Source organism: Rhinolophus ferrumequinum, chromosome 9 (genome assembly GCF_004115265.2).
Source record: "Rhinolophus ferrumequinum isolate MPI-CBG mRhiFer1 chromosome 9, mRhiFer1_v1.p, whole genome shotgun sequence".
NCBI classification, from domain to species: domain Eukaryota; kingdom Metazoa; phylum Chordata; class Mammalia; order Chiroptera; family Rhinolophidae; genus Rhinolophus; species Rhinolophus ferrumequinum.
This window is the reverse complement of record NC_046292.1, coordinates 47,067,561-47,088,921: the sequence shown is the minus strand read 5'-3', so window position 1 is coordinate 47,088,921 and position 21,361 is coordinate 47,067,561. Positions and strand designations below refer to the sequence as shown.

General features: G+C 37.9%; 1 protein-coding gene across 3 annotated transcripts in view; it reads right to left on the bottom strand.

The window, feature by feature from the left end:
• UBE2U (ubiquitin conjugating enzyme E2 U) overlaps positions 1–21,361 on the bottom strand; it is a 50,907-nt gene extending 29,546 nt beyond the window's left edge. For 2 of the 3 annotated variants that reach the window (XM_033115013.1, XM_033115012.1), the window contains exons 1-6: positions 20,910–21,361; positions 19,279–19,360; positions 18,153–18,245; positions 15,493–15,590; positions 10,459–10,579; positions 3,383–3,434 (exon numbers count right to left, since the gene is read on the bottom strand). In XM_033115013.1, coding sequence (XP_032970904.1) covers positions 3,383–3,434; positions 10,459–10,579; positions 15,493–15,590; positions 18,153–18,245; positions 19,279–19,360; positions 20,910–20,975 — 512 coding nt within the window. In that variant the 5' untranslated portion in view covers positions 20,976–21,361. The remainder of the gene's footprint in view (positions 1–3,382; positions 3,435–10,458; positions 10,580–15,492; positions 15,591–18,152; positions 18,246–19,278; positions 19,361–20,909) is intronic. The other variant, XM_033115014.1, reaches the window with a different exon arrangement.

Genomic DNA, 21,361 nt, shown 5'->3' with positions numbered 1-21,361 from the left:
AGTTAGTCCCTCTGCCTGGAATCTCAGCGTACCTGTAAGTGATCACTCTCCCAATTTTTCACTCCCTTTTTTTCCCTTTCAATTTCACAAACCTTGTGTTTTCAAGATAACATCATCTATAAGTTTAGAAGTTTATCTCACCATGGTTCTCGAGTCCCTTCTGACTAAAGTTATAGTTTAACCATCCTCCCAGACCCCAAATTCTGCAGTGCTGTCATCAGTGCTGGATCCTCCTGTTGTCACCTGGTTGACTTGCTGCCTATCAGGTGCCAGACAAAGCATCCAAGGGCCAAAGGTTCCTTCTCAGAACAGGGGTTCCCCTTCTTCTGCGCTGACTCAGTAGCAAACATCGTGCCTAGTTCTGACAACCTGACTGAGCAATGGCCACTGTCAACACTTTGGTGTCTATATTCTGGTATCTTCCTTCTAGGCCAAGCTTCCATCCTCACTCCTCCTGCCTGAGACAGATCCTCCCGCTGCTACTGGCTGGCTCTCATCTGACGGTTGGGAGGATGGACAGGTCAGTGCTCTTGCTGCCAGATCCCACTTAATCACTCTGTCATGTGGTCCAGGCCTCCTAATTCTGAGCTTCTCACACTTGTAGGCACAGCGCACTAGATGGAACATTTTCTCAAGTTCTGGGACAGGGCCCCGATATGAGGATTCCTTCTTCAATGTGCTCTTTTAAACGATTTCAGTCTCTTGGGAATCTTTTACTGCCATTAATACACCGAGGGGATCCTTGTTTTGGAGTATAGCTATGTATTCATTATTGTTCTTTTTCAATATCGAAAAGAGAATTTCTAGGATTTGGTGCAGGAAGGCAAACAACTGTATACGCTGAGATTACATGTGAAACGAGAAGCCCAATAATAGCTAACGATTGCTAACACTTAATCAGGTGCTGGTATACGTGCTTTATACGAGTATGTAGTAAATCATCTAATCTTCATAGCAATCCTATAAGATTAATACTATTACTATCACCACTTTACATATAAAGAAACGGAGACAAAGAACTTAACTAACTTGCCTTAGTCTCCCAGTTAGTAAATGAAGGAAATGGGATTCTTTCACTTGCCATGCTAGACTGCCTGTGTGTGTGTGTGTGTGTGTGTGTGTGTGTGTGTGTAAGAAATAATACCATATGTAATATTTTATAACCCACTCTATTCACCTACTTTTAATGTTAGTTCAGTATCGGTCTGCAGAATCATGTGCACAATATACATTTACATACATTTTGGTCATTATATGGCTAAACCAAAATGTATTTAATCAGTTCATTTTGTTATACTGTTTTCAATTTTTTATTTTAAACAATTATATGATTAACATTCTTATCTTTGTCTTATTCCTAACATTCTTACCTATCTTTATGCACTTGTTCAATTATATCCTTAAAGATAAATTTCTGGTAGTGGAATGACTATGTCAAAGCCATGCACTTGTTTTAGAACTTTTAATATTGATGCAAATGTTATGCTCTTTTTTGTCTACCTCAAGTTTTGTCTTATGCCTGACCCTTTAAATGATTTAGCCACCTCCCATCCCATGAACATACATGCATATTTAGCATTCTGACTTTCTGTGTCTCATTCTCCTCTCTTCTCTAGCAACCAATACTCTCTTCCTTACCCTGTTTGGTTTTGCATCTCAGCTCCTGATACATTTTGGTTGCCTCTGGCATTTGTGATTCATTTTCACTTTTTATTCTAGACGTCAAAATACCTTCCTTTGGGTCAGGCTGCGGGAAATATGTCTTCTCATATCTCCATGCTTTTGATGAGCTATTCCCTCTGCCTGGCATGTCCTTTTCCTCTTGTCTACAGGTGAATTCCTATTCTACCTTTAGAAATCACCTGAGATGCTACCTCCTCCTGGAAGCTGGCCTTTATGTGCCTCACCCCACCTCCAAGCTTTACTAACATATTTCTTCCTCTATTCTCCCCGGCATCTTGGTCTTCTCTCTGTAAGAGCACTTCTTATAGTATAGGTATTAAAGTAATACAACAATCCACAGACGTGGTCCAGGGAAACATTGGACTGCACTTAACAGAGGTGGTGCCAGTGATAGATAACTTGGTGAAAAAGTGAAGGACTCCAAAGGAGGCCTAGAAAAAAGAAAAGCTACAGGGGAAGACGTTTCTGCTTAATACCGGACTCATTCTAAATATGATTCCATGTGACCTTAGCATTTCCCCCTTAGCCATCATCCTGATATTTGCCCTGTGGCTTTCCAACTACATCCTTTGGGAGCAGATGCTCCCTATATTGTCCTGTGGGACCAATAGTCAGGCACATGCTGTGCACTGTCGCCTATTCAAAGGAGAGTTTCCAATTTTAGAGTATACATCTCGTGAGATCACGTATGACTCAGGTGTGTATTCCCAACACTGGCACACAGTGCCTGGCACAGAGCCTAAGCTCAGTGAGTGCATTTTCAATAAATGAATAAGTAGGTGCTCTCCAGGAGGCTGCCCCATATCCTCAAGTGGTATCTTGCAGCCCATGGGCAAACCTCCCAGATGACAAGGACAGGCCAAAATCACTTTCAATTACTGAACATCAGCTGGGATTCCCTTGACTATATCCTTTCTACCCAGTTGCCTGGACGTTGCCTAAGTTTTGCTATGTCTTCTCTCCACATTAACAAGTTTAAAGGGCAGCAATGTCCTCTACTGAACCCCAGCCTAGTGTACTATGCACTCGATCATGCTTACCTGCCTGCAATTTTCTAACACTTTTACAAACAGAAACCTCTTAAGTTAACTAATTTTACTCATCTTCAGGGCCAGTCAAGGGAACCTGAGCTGAGGCAAGCATTATTTCAACACTAGTTAATTGACTGTTTTCTATATCTGATTGACTGTCAAATTAAGGCTGATGGAAATACTTGAGAAACTAATGCTGTGGATTCCACATATGAGATCTATCCTTTGTTTGTGTGTTCAAGGCTGAATTGATGCCATATTGTCAGGTTGTCTCCCCAGAAGTACAATGGCTTCAGCCCTAACTCTCACCATTTTCCTCTAGAATCTTATCGTTTCCTAAGTTGCTTGGATTTTTGCAGTCTAAAATGATCTGTGCTCATTATGTTGACAACACAATGTTCCTTTTCAACAATAAAAAATAAAAATTAAAAGAATAGGCAAGTTCATATAATTACATTCAATATTAATTCAATAGTCTAGAAAGAATTAAATAATTTTCTACATTCTCTCTAGAAACATTTTTAAAAGGTAGTCTAAGAGGAAAAGATATCTACTTCCTTTTCTGAGTTAAAATAATAAAAATTCAATAATGAGAAAAAATGTAAAGTTTAAATCAATAGTCCCTTTAATAAACAAATTGACATAGAATTTTATAAAGAAAAACTTACCTGACAAATTTATGTGAGTCTTCAGGTGACTTAGAGCTGTCATCTTTCACTACTAAAAAAAAAAAAAAGAAAAAAAGAAAGGATTCGTTTACTTGGAAGATTGAATACATGGATTTATGTACACTCTTTCCAAAGCCTCAATAAAATGGTAATAAAGGAGGAGAAGTAAGGTATAAAACCTTGAGGAGAGCAAAAGAAAGATGACAGGAAAAAATTCCAAGATGGAAAGCAGATGTCAAGTGGTAACTGTCTTAGCAGGCCATGGATATTTGAAACCTAACTATATGATGAGAGTAGGTCTGTACAAAGCAAGCAGATTCATACTTCAGAACTTGAGAAACAATTCGGGAATTGGAGGTACCAGATACCTCTGAAAGGTGAGAGATACAGCACATTCACTCAAGACTTATACCCTCATCCTGTGCAAGCAGATGATCGCCACTGCCCAGGCAGAAGGAAGGATGTTTCGTCTCTGAAGAAACTGGGTTAGAGGGACTCAAGACCTGAGGAGACCAGGCAGAAAGCAGCACAAGAGTACGGTAAGGGACTGAAGGCAGGGAATAAGTCCAATAAATCATACTGCACAGGTAAGATTCCTACTCTCTGCCCTTGTCGAGCTCTCACAGTGTCTAGCATCTCTCTCCAGGCACAGAACTAGAGAATTCATCTCAGGGGAAATAGGCAAGCCTAATTAGTGGTAGGCCCAGGTCTTCACTAAGTACACTGTAATGAAATAAAGCCATCAACAATCCCAGCCTGAAGTCAAATACTTCCAATTGTTTTAGTGATTGACGGCCATTCATCACATATTCGTCATATGAATAGTCAGTGATCACTAGACATTTGAGTAAAGTCAATATCACGAAAGTTTACCATCAGAACAAATAGGGAGAAAAAAGGAAAAAGAAAAATACTTTTCTGGAAATCTTCCAGAATATAGGAAAAAAAAAAGAGGTGGATAATAGGAGAAAATAGATTTTTAAAAATGAAAGGATCGGATGACTAGATCCCACATCTAAATATTTAAATATTCAAAAGAGAGAACAGATAAAATGAAGGGGGAAATATGAAAGAAATCACATTAAAAAAATAATTTCCAGAACTAAAGCATTAGAGCTTTTTAAATGAGATTTAAACAGTCTATCAAATGTCCTACATGATGAATGGGGGAAAAAACAACAACAACAAGAAACTTTATCAAGAAATTTCAAATCACTGGGAATAAAGAGAAGATTTTTAAAGCTTCCAGAAATAAAATATATCACATGTGAGAACTGGACATCTAAATGAAATCTAGCTTTTCAAGAGCAACACTAGAAACAAGAAGGCCACAGCGTCTTCAAAATTCTGAAAGAAAATTATTTCCAAACTAAAATTTAACCAAACTGTGATCATATGAGAGGGGAATAAATACATTTTTAGGCTTGCAAAGTCAGAAAATATTTAGCACCCATTGACTAGGAAGCTCTTAGAAGATATGCTCCAAAAAAATTAAGGAGCAAACCCAGCAAGACGAAAAGAAGGGATCAAGCCGGAGCTCCAATCCAAGAGGCAGGCAAAGGGGTCATCTCAGGATACCAGTGAGAGAACTGCCAGTTAGAACTGGAGGAGGATAGAGACCACAGGAAAGAAGTCTCTACAGTAGGGGGCGGGGGGAAGAGAATTGGGGGGGGGGGCACTGAATGCCTAGGAGTTGTTTTACAGCTTTGTCAGAAAGTTTAGGGGAAGAATAGAGGCTAGATATATAGAAACAAACAAGAGAATGAAAAATTGGGCCATTTACACAAGAAAAAGGAAAGCAATCATGCATGGCTCATCTGTGACAAATACGTATTAAGTAATACTAATGTAACCAAGTATATTAGGAGAAAAGGGGAGAGAAAACAGGGAAGGAAACGGCAGTGTAAGAGCTACATCTTTATATTTCAGAAGAAGCCTATAAGTAATATTCCAAACTGAAAACCCCAGGAATATTAGTACAGACTAAACTTAGAAACATAGTGGCAAATTCCCGAAGAAACAGCTATGTGTTGAAAGCTGTTGGTATGTTGTGGGGGTGGGGGTAGCACTACGTGATGACAGGTGTAGGCTTCCGAGGTCTGCTATATTTCATTAAACACTGATTTGTTATTTGTCATTTAAAGCTATGGACATATATTTCTATGATGGAAAAGAAATGCTTAACATTTTTAGTTAAAACAAGCAACTTAGAGACTTTGCTAAAATGTTACTGGACTATGTTACTGGTGCAATGAAATACAAACAGGAAAAAAGAGGTTTGTAGCTCCAGCAAAGAATTCACACACACCATCTTGTGGCACTCAGGTTTTCCATATCTCCCGACCTCTGTAAATAACAGGATAACTGTACCAGTGCTCTAATCACCACCAGCAAAACAGCATCTGAAGGATGGCACGAAAGCTCGTGTTCCATGAGTAAGCTATGCTACTGGACTAAACTTCTCTTTCCTCTGATATCCAGAAAGTGTTTTTTTCAGGGAAAGGGATATTCCTACACCTAACAACAACAACAACAACAACAAAATACTCCTTCTAAAAAGAAAAGAAACCAAAACTTGAAATCCTATGAGATGCCATCTGCTTTAATTGTAGAAATAATTTTCTTTAAAATTGTTCTATTGTTATGAGGATTAAAAAAACAAAACAAAACAATGAACACATTGGGAGCTTGAAGTGAAGAAGAATCAAATGCTTATCACATCCTCCTAACCATGAGAATGAGATGGATTTGCACAATTACCAGATTTTTAAAAAGTGTATAATGTATGTTAGTATTATAATCTCCCTAATGTTTCTATAATTCTTCTCTACTCTTATATCATGACTCTGTCATAATATCTGTCAGTAATTATCGTTTATTTAGACAAGCATCTGAAACTTATTAGCATGACCCTCCTTTATTTAACAAAACTACAGGAATATACCTGGATAAGAGAAAAATTATTACCTCAAACTTGGCTACCATTACCAGTTTTACTATTTTTATACAAGAGTATAAAATATTTTCTGTCAACCAAAGATTTTTTAAATTACATGAACCCTACGTTTTAAAATATCAAAATAAACATGGTAAGCAAAATATAAATATTATTTGACCATATAAACACAGAGAAGTAAGAATTTGCTAAGATACACTGGGAGGGGAAAAAAAGAGGAATTTATGAGTGTATGTGAAACCACTTTGTAACAAATTAGAAAAGTAACAGTACCCAAAATCTAGGAGTCAAAACAGTTGTTATACACGGTCTCCTTCCAGACCTCCCCCAAGTTTCATGAATGAACTAAAGTAGAACTTGGAAGGTACTTGAAAAATCTCATTGTCCAACTCGGGACACTGAACAAGAGGCTCTCTGACAACATCTCTGAAAAAAAGTCATGAAACTCTGCTAAATGAACACTAGTTATAAAAGCATACCTTTACTGCCTGCCATTGTGGCCTTGCCCACACTTAAGCAACTTTTCTAACTTAAGTGGTTAGAAAATTTTTCCTCATGTTTGGCCAGCTGGGACCTGGATGGACTTTATCACTGGGGATGCTGCAGCTCTAGTGGCTGGCATTTGCTTCTAGGAAAGATCAATGAGGCACCCAACTGACTATATAATTTATTGTCCAAACTGGAACATGGAGTGAAGGGGATACTAGAAATAATTGCGTCAGGATTGTCCCAGGTAGTCTGGTGCATGTGAGCGCCCTAATTACAAGGTCCAATCGCGAGAGAGGCTGTCAGGATATTGGAAAGTCATCAGGACCTCCACCAATTGGGTATGAGCTCAGAGCTTGGTGCGGTCTTGTCCATACGCCAAGGCTGTTCATGCGAGGCAAATAACATGTCAGAGAAAGGTTAGGGAATGAGAGGCATTTGCATATCTGCATACCAAATACCAGGCTTAAGCTCAGGACAACAAATTAATTCCAGACCACTGATTATGAGGAAAACGTCCCCCGTTTATTCAAGGTATGTTCTGGCACAAGGCAGGGCCCAGCCTGCATATTCTGGTCTTCAGTTGCTACACCCTAGCAGGCCTGGGGAAGGTATCACTGATGCATTGCTTCAATAATAGTCTTACTTTAGTTTTTCTGGAGCAATGGAGAAGGAAGTTTCCCTTTTCTATAAGAAATCCCTTCAAAGATTTGAAACCAGCTTTTACAACTGCCTTTTATCTTTTCTTCCGTTAGCTGAATATACACGGTTTCTGCAGCCGTGGGAAATGTCATGCTCCAGATTGAACATGCTGATATTCCAGATGAGGGCCCATCGCACCAGAGTGGGGTAAAATTATCATCTAATCTAACACATGCTTAAGAGAAGGGCACCTTCTAGCTTTGGTTCCCATTAAGCATGTGGTCAAACAGCTCCCCGAGAATTTTTTCGTAGAAGTTAGTTCTGCTATTAAGTCAGGTCTCTTCCATTCTGTACTTGGCAATTGTAATTCTTTAATCCTAAACGAATGACTTCATGCTCTTCTCATTAAATCTGGAAGCACAGGGGAAGTGGGGATGCCCAGGTTGGAGTGTGGCTCTGCTGCTTGTCCTCTGTGGCCTTGAGCTTCCTTATGGATGCTCAGCTTCCTTACTGAGGAAGAGGGTGAATCAGATGAGTAAATGTATGTGAAAGCACTTTGTAAACTATGAAGTGACATCAGGATCTCAGTGTACGTGTATTATTTCATTCATTCATTCTACAAATCTTTATTTAATACGTACAACCAGACATCGCAGTGGGTACTGGGCCTATAATTAATGCCTACAGAGATGATACAATTAGCTGCCTCTTGAGTTTCTTTTTCTTTTTATTGGGGAATATTGGGGAACAGTGTGTTTCTCCAGGGCCCATCAGCTCCAAGTCAAGTCATTGTCCTTCAATCTAGTTGTTGAGGGAGCAGCTCAGCTCCAAATTCAGTTGCCATTTCCCACCTTTAGTTGCAGAGGGGTGCAGCCCATATGCCATGGGGGAATTGAACTGGCAACCCTGTTGTTCAGAGCTCGCGCTCTAACCAACTGAGCCATCCGGCTGCCCCCTTGAGTTTCTCATTTGTACAATTAACTATCTGTTCCAGTTTTGTGTTATCTAAAAATGTGATGAGAATTTTTTTTCTATGCATTTTCTAGATCTCTTTATTAACATATTAAATATATATGAGAGATGATTCTTGCAGCGTTCTAGTAGAGACCCTTTTTCAAGTTGTCACAGGTAATTCATTCTGATTGAATGCAGTTTTTCACAGAAATCCACATAGTGCTATCCTACCATGGAATTTAGAGTGAACGAGTTTTGTGAACTTCATTTCTCACCCACAGCAGCTGCCTCTGCTGCATCACAGCATTCTTTCCCTACGAAACTGCAGAAAACCATTCTCTTCATAGTACCGTAGGCTAGCACTCCCAGGCCAGCTGAGAGGGCAAACAAGTTGGTAACTATTTACTGTTCTTGGGTTTACACATATTTCATCAACCTAACTAGAGAATGTAGCAAAAACCTGCCGAAGTATTATTTGCTGTTTTGCTCATTTGCTGGGTGACTGGCAATTTGGGCAGCCTTTCTAGGTGGTTTGATGGCAGAGAAGGAGAAGTGAAAGGAGTGATGGATGATGTCTAGTGACAGGAGGACACAAGAAAGGGCCAATTTTTCTTCAGTTTTCTTCTCATCCTTTATCTATGCAGGGCAAAAACAACATCTATTGCACAGAATGATTTATTGGAAAAAATTCCTTAAAACCAGTTTTTAAATTTCCATTTATCGGAATATGCACAGAGTTTTGGTATAGAGTCTTTCTCTAATGACAGCACTGGAGGGCTCAAAAAAACTAAGTGATATGTATCGTTCATTCATTCATTCAGTCAGTCAGTCATTCATTCCACAAATAACCACTGAGTGCAAAGGATATATCACCGGATGGTACAGTATCCTGCTAGGTCAGAAATGTGGTCAGAGTGAAGCAATGTGATTCCTCTGTGTACAAATCAGCCTCAAACCTGTCAGGGAATATTTAAGGGACTCCATCGAAATCATGCCATGTTTAAGGATACTGAAAAAGATGCCTGATCAATACTGTTTCATTGCATCAGACCCTGAAGCCCTGTGAAGGAGCACTTGAACTTGGTCACCATTGTACAGACCTAGCTAATGGACTGGCAGCTTCTAGAAGAGGACTGGAAAAAGAGACAGTGGACATCTGACAGATAAAGCACGTGATGGATCAGTTTGGTAGAGTGAGTCTGAACAGCAAGTCCTGCTGATTGAAGAGGTAATGATACCAGCTACTCTGCCAGGTTGCTGTGCACTGCTGGGAGAGGAGGGACAGGACAAAAAGGAAAGAACTATGTCACTAGGGGCCCATCTGTCACTTGTGGCAAACCTGCTGTGCAAAAGGAGCCCACAGCATTTCTCTGCTAACTATAGAAAGAGCACAGGATCAGTGGAGGAGATGGAGTTAAGAGTCATGAGGGGTCGCTGGCAGGATGAAAGTGAGCAAACCAAGGGTATCAGAAAAACACTGGTCAATAGAGTAAAGAGACTGAAGAGCCTCAGGTGCCATTTCCACGTGGACTTAGAAGCAATACCTGGCGGGGTAGGGGAAGGGACTCTCCAGAAAAAAAAATGCTGAACATTTTGCTAATCAAGAGGAAAGGAGTCCATACACCTGAAACTAAGAATAATAATAATTTTAAAATTATATTGGAATTAAAAAAACAGGAAGAGAGTCCCAGATCAGTAAGATCTGGGGTACTGCAAATGAAATCTAGGAAGTACCCATTATAGATCAAAGAGTTAAAATGAGGTGCCATATCTTTATGATGGGTAGACTAGTTTCAATGGGCACCATCCAGCTATATGACCATCACATTTAAAGATACTAAGCTCACCATCTTTGACAATATTTTTAAAAGGACCTGATTGGTTTGACAGAGGTCCAACAGGACAGATCTTAGTACAATTTCATTACTAAACATGGATACAGAAAATATTCCCTTATACAAATTATTTGCTAGATCCCTTATTTTCTATAAATGTGTAATTAATACTGGGAAAATAATAATAAGTAGGTACTTCTTACATTGTAATGACTTGTGGAAAAGTCTTTGCACGATTAGTTTGTACTTAGTTTCATCTTCAGTCAGCATTCGGGCTGCTTCCAAATTCACTGGATTGTTTAGCACTGGATTAGAAAGCATCACCTAGGTAAAAAAATAAATATGGTTTTTTAAAGTAAATTTGTTTCTTAGTGCAAAAAAGACAACCCAATACATACAACATTTGAGAAGCATTTATTAAATGCCTACAGTGGGACTACCTGGAGATAGATACAAACACAAATCAGACATGGTCCCGACTCTCAAGAAACTCTTCGTCTATCTTGGTTTTATACTGCTCGTTCATGAGCCAAACATTAGAATCAAAGAGAGTTACAAGTTCTGTCCTGTAACTTATCACATGAATTTAAATTGGATGTTTGTGTAAAGGGAACTTAATATTAGGAAACACTGAAACATTTCCATTAAAAAACAAAACCTGACATGAGATCATATTTAGATCACACGTAAAACAAACACATAATGTATAAAGGCTTGTGTACACTTCAATATCCTTCTAGATCATCAAATGATTAATTTGGTACCTGTAGCGTTTTCTAGTACTGCTGTAACAAATTACCACTAATGTAGCAGCTTAAAACAATACAAATTTATTATCTCACATTTCTGCAGGTGGGAAATATGGGGTGGTGGGGCTGGTTTCCCTTACCCAGATATATCACAAGACTGAAATCAAGGTGTTGGCTGCCTGGGCTCTTAGGTTCTGGAAGAATCTGCTTCCAAGCTCGTTCAGGTTGTTTGTTACCTGAATTCAGTCCCTTGTATTTGTAGGACCCTGTTTCTTTGCTGGCTGTTAGCTGGGGGACTGCCCTCTGCTCCAAGAGGTCTCTTGCAGGTCCTTACACGTGAACCCCTATATCTCAGAGTGAGTAAACATGTGAAAAATCCTTCTCATGATTGGAATCTCTCTGATGTCCCCTCCTGCCACATCCCTTCTCCTTCTTCCACTGTATTTCTCTGAGTGACTCGTCTGCCTTCCTCTTCTATTGTGAAGGACTCATGTGATTACTTTGCCCTCCCTCCCCGCTGCATAATTCAGAATAACCATCTGATTTTAACGTCAGCTGATTAGTAACCATAATTCCATCGGCAAAGTCCTTTCACACCAGTACCTAGATTAGTGTTTGATTGAATAACAAGAGGATGGGAGTGGTGCAGGATGGCTTTAAAATTACTCCTCTCACAACACACCAGGGGTGCCAAAAAAATGTATACACAGGACTTTTTTTCATATTTTGTTATAGGTATTAATCGAATATTACAATTTGAACACAGATTTTTCCTTTCTTGAAATGTGTATACATTTTTTTTTTGGCACCCTTTGTATGTACATCTGGACAAAAAAGGGAACCAACAGTAACCAAAATGTAACAGTTCTCCTAGACCACGATCTTGTTTATCTGGCACCTCAAAATTAGTATTAGCCCAAATTGCAAATATTGATTCAATAATTAGCATTTTGAATATTACATTATGACATGCAAGCTATAGAATAAAATTTAGCCAAAAGAATAACTAACGCACAGGGTACCTAAGTGGAGATGCAGGTCAAGGTGGATAATTGTGACGTAAGACTCCTGGAAATGGTGGTGATCTTGCAATAATGAAAACAACAATCTGGTACCTGTTATTTCAAAATCAACAAGAGTTTTCTGCTCTTTGAGTTTTCCTATTAGGAAAACACATCTGAGCTACATTTCCCAGGATATTATAATCGCTTAAATAAGGATTCGGTGCGGATTGCACTATACCTTCCAAAGTGGGTGGGAAGCAGATGAAACTTATCTTCAAGAGCAAGCTTTTAGTCTTTGGCTGGAAAGGTAATCTCACTGAGAGAGGCACACCTGGAAAAGTTTATTCAACAGTCTTCCCACTGACACCGTGCCCAAGACCTTTTCCTATCATGTGTACACAAGCTACTCCGTCTACTTAATGATTTTTAAGAACTGGAGTATAATGAATATATTAAAATGTATAAATCAGACACTGCTAAAATAGTAGAAAACAAAAGTCCAACTTTTCAATTAGCCACGTGATAGTATGAAATAACATAGGAAGCTCTACAGAGGATAAGTACAAAACCTGAAGCATCAGTAAACAAAACGGCACTTAGGCATATTTTCTAATATCCAATTAGTTAAAGCCAATGAATTTCGAATTCATTCTATGGATGGTTGTTGATAGCTACCTTTGCATTATATATGAAGGTGTTCAAAAAAAATAAGATTATTAAAAATTTTGGAGATGATTAGTAGTCTTAGACATTAAAATATTTTAAACACTACTTCAAGTTCACGCCCTTGAATAACAATGTGATAATTATAAATGTGTCTCATCTGTTACTCAAAGGGAGGTAGTCAGAAATTATGGTCTACACTTGTAATGCCCGTTATAGTAGGCTCTAGCCACAGGTGACGATTTCAATTTAAATTACTCAAAATTAAATGAAAGGAAAAACTGAGTTCCTCAGTGACACTAGCCACATTTCAAGTGCTCAGTAACCACATGTGACTGCTGGCTACCATACTGGACAGTGCAGATGGTGGACATTTTCATCACTGCAGAAAGTTCTATTCAGTGGCACTAACCTGGAAAGGACTATTAAATAGCCATTAAAATATTAACTGTAGTGGTATGGAAATTACTTGAGACAAAATGTAAAGTAAAAAAGAAACAGGTTATATAGTTTATACATATATACCATAATTGCAACCATGTAAATATACAGGTTCATGCCTTCCTTCATTCATGTTACTTAGTACCTACTAAAGGTCACCACTGTCCTGGGCAGGTACTGGGAAATCAAAGAGGCATCAGACCTGTTTCCTGGCCTTGCAAAGCTTGTCGTCCAATAGAGGAAGACCAATAAAGAAACAGTATGTGCATTACAGCACTACAGAGCTCTGATAGAAATGTGCTTAGTTAGGAGAGTGTTCTCTGGGTGAGGGACGTAAGAACCCCCTCGAAAACCAAAGCCCCCTGGGAAAGGAAATCAAGAAAGGCATTCCAGAAGAAGACTCATTTGACCGGACTCTTACCATGTGAGCAGTTGTTGGCCAGACAGACTGAGGGGCAGGGAAGGAGAAAATGGGTTGCCAGTTAGAGAACTGGACTGAGCACTTTTTAAGGTCCAAGATTTGCTTGGGGTTGTAACTTTACAGTTAAGAACTCTATAAATGCTTTTAAACCTGAATTAAACCGAGCACCGTTACTGAAGAAAAGCATGAAGGTATCATAGGAGTGGGATTTACTTCTCCTACACCTGTGAGAAGTAAATCATCTGTCAGGCAACAGAACTGGGCTTCACCCTGCAGTGAATGTGGACCTGAAGGATTTTAAACATAAAAAATCAGAGCAAAGATCAGAAAGAAATGCTAATAACGGTAGATTTAGGGTTTTTATTTATAAATACTAGTGCTTTTCTTTTCCTTTCCACTGCTTTAAAAATCTTCTGTAATGTGGGCATATTTGTTTAATAAATCTGTTTGAAAAATAAAAAGACAACTTTGTCGTCTACTGGCTTTCCATGATATGTTTCCATGACAACACTTTGTTGTCACTTTGCATTACTGTTTAAAAGTAAGGACAATCATAACGTTAACTAGCTTTTACTGAGCTATTTTCTTGGACCACACAAGGTTCTAAGTACTTTACTATGTATTAATTCATTTAATCCTTATACGTCATATGAGGTAGCCACAAGCAGCTCCATTTTACTGATGAAGGAATTGAGGCATTGAGAAGTGAAGAAACTTTTCCAAAGATACAGAAGTGTTACGTAGCAGAACCAGAATGTGGAGCCAGGCAATGTAATCTGAGAGCACGGAATTCACCTTGCATTAAATCATCCTGCTATGCAAAATTTTCACCATTTCCTTCTGGTTTGCCCTCGCTCATTACATTTTGGGAACATTCAGTTTCTATTCTTAAGGCAGGTGGAAAAGGTAGTTTAAAGGAATCCAAAAGATCAACCCCAGTTATCTGTAGATCATTCTCACTCATTTCCTTCAAGTTTTTGCTCAAATGTCTCTCCCAGAACATGGCCTGGCACCCGTAGATAGATGCTCACTACATATTTGTAGAACGACTGAGTGAATGAATAAATAAAACGTTGACTCTTAAAAAAAAAAGAATAAATTTTACTCAGTATACTAAGATGACTAAACAAAAAAAACTATTATTTTATTTAAACAATAAATTGGAGAAGTGGAACTTGTATGATAATTCTGTTACTGGAAAAATTCAATTAAGCCAGAATACTTTATTTCCAAGTATTCCAGATAATCAAAATTTAACAGTTTATCTTCATATGTTATTCAGGATGAGCAAGTTCATGTAGACTCTCACCGAGTGGCTCAAGGTCCAATATCTGTAAGTGTTTAAAGCCAGCGCCACTGAAATCATTTACTTTGGCACTGGATAAGAAAGGAGGCTTGTTGAAAGTCAAGACCACCCCTACACTGAGGCAGGCTTCTAAAGACCAGGAAGTAAAGGGGGCGTTCTAGAAACAGGCATCTACCTGAGGGGAGGAGCAACTCTCTGGTTTAATTGTTCACTGGGTTTGATAAGAAAGCAAGTAGCTAGCTGTGTCAGAAACAAAGGATAAAGCTGCTCATTTTAAGTAGTAGTCATTTGACTCAATTCTCTGAAAAAGGCAAGTTTTGTGAATGAGGAAAGATATAAAATTACGGTATGAAATAAAGTTAGAAGCCAAAAGAAAACTTAAGACTATATATCTAGAATCGAAACCATCCCAACAGTTCTTGTTTTCTTTTACAAAGGGCCTTAACTAACAATTTCACTTTAAAAATAATAGTTTTTATAATTCAAGTCCCATTGTATAGTCTTGATGCAGAAATATTGATTTAAATAAACTTACTGAAATCTTTAAATATTTAAATATGCATGATACGATGATACAGTTTAGTCCTTATATTTTGAATAACTGGGATAATCAAAAGTATGAAAGAGGGCAATTTCTATTAATCTGTTCTTACCTGCAAGGTAAGTAAGATGCTACTCAATGTATAGCTTGTGTTCCACTCATTAGGGTTGTCCAAAAAGTCTATACAGGGTCGACCAGTATGCCGGTCTACTGTATTAAAGTAATACATTAATATTAATAGTGAGATATATATATATATATATAATAAAATTATTTAGAACTCAGTAACACCAAAATATCATAGGCAACATTAGAAAGTAAATGACAAAGCAGAAAAATTACTTGTGGTGCATATGACAGACACTGAATGCAGTGTAGCTGTTAAACACATGGACTTTGGTATCAGACACACCGTAGAGAACACTGACTCCATGTGATGTTGAGCAACTAACTTTACTTCTCTAGGTCTCACATTCCTAATATGTGAAAAGGGAATGTGACTCAAGTATGCACCTTCCCTGTAAAAAATGAAGAAAATACTTAATAGACCTACCCAGCACATAGTGAATCCTCAAAAATAATAGCTATCGTTATTAGTGATACTTTTAGTAATGTGCAAATAAGTTTTATAAATGAAAAACATCTGTACTCCAATAGAAGAACCTTGCAATGAAAAAGTAAAAACTAAGAAGAAAATTTTGAAAAGGGCAAAGAGGGATCTTTGATTTAATGTATCATTTTGTATTGTAAAACCACAATAATATAACAATGCAGTGGGACCCAAGATTAGACAGAAAGAACAATGTAATAAGAGAATGTAGAAACAAATCCTAGTATGTTTTAAAGCTGTTGTATGTTAAAAGTGAAATTATGATTCAGTGGTGAAAGAAAAGATTATCAAAAAACAGGATAAAAAGTGTTGTTGCAAACTACTCATCATCCTCCAGTATCTACTCTTCCTTTCTTCCATTTCTTCTCTCTGTAATCAGATCACTATGCCTATCCCAATCCTTACTAACCCATGCTGTTTAGATGAATACATCGCTGCTCAGACTATTTCTCCCAGCCTCCCCTCTAGCAAGAAGTAGCCATGTGACTAAGTTTTAATCATGGGATATCAGTAGAAGTAAAGTACGCAATTTCTGGATCATATTGTCTTAAGGAAGTATTTTTGCCCTTTTCTCTTTCTCTTTTCCCTTCCCACTAGCTGGAAATGGTGACAAACAGTAAAGGCCTTAGATCTAGAAATGGAAGCCATATGTTGAGGATGGCAAAACCTCCCTGCCAGCTTTGTTCTATTATATAGAGATTGGAAAGATATACAGAAGCTTGGCCTGTGCCCTAACACAGTTAATTAACTAAATCTGTATTTGCAAAAAAAAAAAAAAAGAGAGAGAGAGAATAGAGTGAAACATGAAAAATAAAACCATAGAATAACTAGAAGAAAGTTAAAATGATTTCACTGTTTTTTGGGGAAAGATCATCTAAGCTTACAGATAATTGTAAAAATCTCAAAGGACAGGACAAATGTGACTACACAAAAATTTTAAAATCCCAGATGTAAATGAAAAAACAGAATGAAAAAAAAATTTAACAATTAATGACAAACAAAGGGAAATATTTGCAACAGCTAGGACAATGTGATGCATTGTTAATAAGTCTGATAATTCACAAACTAAGAACCACAATCAAAAGATGTAAGAAATGTTTAACTTACAAGTACTCAAAGAAGTGCTTATTAGAATAACAGAAAGATTCTTATCAAATTGGCAAAAAAATTTCTCCAAAGTTTCAATGCCCAGAATTGAAGCATGGTGAAGGTGAACTGTATATAAACTTCCTGGTGGGAATGTAAATAAGATCACTGAAAGGCAATTTGGCTTTATGTATCTAAAGAGTCAGAACTGTACATAGCCATCTTTTGGAGTTTGGGGGATAATAGCACTCCTCTCTTCCAAGGTTTGTGTATAGTGAAGTAGACCAGAGTATTAAAAGATGCAAGTGCAAATATCAACTTTACTGTATGGAAGATTGAAATGGAGAATGCATTTGATCAACATTTAATCGAGTTCCACGAATGTCCCCGATTTGAATTTAATCCCTCAACTGAGAGCCTGCTTAGGTTTCCTGCCCGGAGAAAGAGAGACCACACCCACTCTATGGCCAGGCTGGTTGGAAAGAAAGTGTTGAGAAAGTGCTGTGCCACACATGCTCAATTCTTTTTCACATCTCCTCTATCCTTGGAGGAAGGAGTGAGGGAGAGAAAGAAGAGCGATCACAAGTTCTCCCACATTTCCCCCTCCTCTTTATTAATGTATGAAAACACAACAGATTTTTGTGTACTGATTTTGTATCCTGAAACTTCACAGAATTTATTTTTCAGTTCCAATAGTTTTTTTGTGTGTGTGTGAGTCTTTAATATTTTCTATCTATGATATCATGCAAACAGTGACAGTTTTACTTTTCCTTTACAATTTGGATGCCTTTTACTTCTTTTTCTTACCCAATTGCTCTGGCTAGGACTTCCAATGCTATGTTCAACTATGTAGAAAAAATACATAGACAGAGATAAAGAAATAAATTTGTTTAAAAGTTGAGAGTAGTATCTCTTTGAATTCAAGGTGATCATTTTTCTTTTATATTTTCCCTGGTAAGCATACTTACTTTTATAATCACACAAAGTTGTTAAACAGAAACATTATTAAACACTAATAAGAAACAAGGGTAATAGGGACAGAGTCCCTCATGATAAAAATCTCATTTGGTCCTTACCATTTGGATGAAAAGGAATGGTTCTAAACGTCACAACTGGAGGGACAAAATTGTACTCCGATGTGAAATTTATTGCCAGTTGAAAGACTATTCCTGTGATATAGAAATAAACATTTTTACTAAAGTGTCATGTAGTACTGGTTAACTGTAACCTGATTAACACTGAACTTTCTTCTACAGTTTAGCCTCCCATGGTCCCTCAAGTTTTATTTTTAAGTAAATTGGATCATAGGTGCAGAGACCCCTCTAGTTGGTATAATAGACTCCTCCTCACAAACTAATCCCACAATTTTATCAGCCCGTTTCCCACCAGTCCTTTCCATTCACTAACTCCATCCCCCAACACCTGCCACCTTCACTGTGTATCTCCTCTTGACTGAACTCACTGTTCCAGAACCTGCTGCACCTCTCTTGTTTATAAGGCTTTGCCAAGCTGTTTACTCTGCCTGAACTTCCTACTTCTCCTTCTAAACCTGGCAAACTCTTATGCATTCCTCAGGACTCAACTCAAATGTCACTTCCTTACAAAGCCATTCCTGACTCTCCAAGACAAATTTAACTAGTCACTGCTTCCTCGGTATTCTGTTCAAAACCCGTAATAGCACATATTATATTTTTGTAATTATCCACTTTACATGTTGTTCTCCCCTCGTTCACTCAAAAAACTCTATCTTATTAATCGATGATTGAAAGAGTGCACGATCACTAAAGTTTGTAGTGGCCCAGTCTTCTTGAGAATTTGATTTATAGGAAATTTGGGTGAAAATCATAGAGAAAAAAAAAAAAGAGGTGATTGTGGGATTGTGATGCCAATAGGAATTTTGGTAGCTAGTCTCTGATTTCATGGAAGAGTGTTAGAATGTATTCTTAATTGTTAGAAATTGGCTTTATTGTGCCTATTTCTTTAAAATGTAATAACATTAATATTTGGCATAAAGAAAATTCCAAACCTAAAATTTCCATCTATGTTGACAAATGGCAGAAAACTAAGCCATAGAATGAAAAAAATAACGTGAATATTTTCAGAATTCTAGAAAATTTATATACTGCAACCTCATTATAAAGAAGATAGACTAATAACGGTATAAAGGTTTCTAAAAAGTAGTTTGGTTTTGAAAATACATACTATGCCAAAATGTATTCTGTAGACCTTCAATATTAGCTTCCCATTCCATCATATCTTCACTTACAGGAAAGGCAGTAATGCCCTTTAATTAAAAAAAAAAAAGCAGATAAAAAGATTAAACATTTATGGCAACTTTAAAAATCAGATATCAGGTCACAATGAATTCCAAAAACTCTACATTTTCTTTTCCCGATAAATTGATTTATCTGTTGATTTGGGGAGGTGATATATATTATGTTATTACACAGACATTAAGATAGATTCCAGGAAACACACGCAACAGTACATTTACAATAAGTTGCAAGTGTGGAAATCACAAGTGGGACTAGAAGGGCAAGATTGAGATGTGTGGCTTATGTAAGTCAATAGCCAATTTAAGATTCAAATTGGAAAAGAAGAAAATAATTGGAAAGCATGCATTTCTTCAGCGATTTTAAAACCTATACGGATGCTGTATGGAAGGCATGAAAGAAATTTTCATTAAGAAAAACTCAACTCCAAAATTATGCTTGTATATAAAAATAAATTGTCCCTACACTTCCCACACCCCCAATGAAGGGACAAGAATGTATTTCAATTATGCCTTATCAATTATGCTGAGGAATACACCTAAACATACTCAATAAATATTTCTGAGCAACCACATAGTTATTAAGTAGGTTAGGTGCTAGCCTGGATAAACAGTATAATGTATTATACTTGTGTTATCTACATTATCTATATTTACAAATCATTTCTCCCTCCATGAAATTGTCTTTCCACAGAGAACCACAAAGTTCAGGGAGAGCAGAATAATATCAAACATTAGGTACATGCCTCTGGGATGTTTGTTGTTGGACTCAGTAATTGTTCCTTACATCTCCAGTGAGGGCGATGCTTTTATAGCAGGGGTGGAAACAGAACAACGCCATTGAACTACTCATGAAGCAACTGTTGGTAGCTGGCCCTCGACACCCTCCCATGGACAGCTTTTTTCCTATTCTTTCTCTTAAGTGTTCCCTTTTACCCCATCTCTTCCATGTTTTAGTATTCTCCATACTATATGTGATAAATCAGCTCGTGGCACCCAACATAGATAACCTCATTGGTAGCGTTTGGTGCAAAGCCTTCCTCTGTGTTAAAATTAGAAGGGAAAGGCATCTATGTGTTATATGTGACAGCAGTTGGCAAAAAGTGCACTAGATAAAAAGTGGTAGAACACAAGACTTAAGGGCAAGGGGTTTTAGAGTCAGAAACCCCTGTGATAGAATCCTGGGGCTAAATATTTACTGAACTTCTCGGAGACTTAGGTTTCTGGTGGGTAAAACAAAACACTTCCTTATATGAATGAGAGCAACCCTGCGTGGACTAGTCACTTACTACCTGATAGACCCTGATATTCAGGGCTTAAATCCACATAAATGACTCAGTAAGATGTGCTCAATATTGTTAACTATTACTATTATTATCATTATGAAGTAATTATTAGTATGAAATACGTTGTTATAGTAAAATAGATTTGTTAAACAACAACACTGTCGTGGCAAATTAGGTTTAACTAAATTATGTCTTATAGGATACACACAGATTAAACTGTTTTTTAAACATTTGTACCCCAGTGAAACACATCCCTCCGGGTTCTCAGAACTCACCTCATAGTTGTTTTTCTTCAACTCTTGGAAGTCTCTTTGAAGCACGAAGTAAGCTCTGCAGTGCATGGTAAGGCAGCAAAGGGCCTGGCACCTGTCCCACACTCCTAGGGTTTACTGGGAGGCAGGGGTGTGAAGTTACGGGTCACCCTGCCACACCTGGTTAACTGACCTAAGTTACTTGCTTTCTAGGGCCGCAGAACGCGGTGTGCTCCCCAGATAAGTGGCTTCTCAATTGGGCATGTAACAGAGACTTTCTTTTCTCCTCTGACGCCTCTAAACGAAAACTTCCAGAAAGAAAACACCGGCAAGTACGTTCTCGACGGCTGTGCGTCCCCGCAATGTCAGCCCACAGCTCAGTCTCAAGGCAAACTTGGACGAGCACCTGGGACACCCCCGTGCTGTTTTTAAGTGAAGTGGGCCTAAGAGGTGTAAGTCTTTGGCGGTGGTAACGG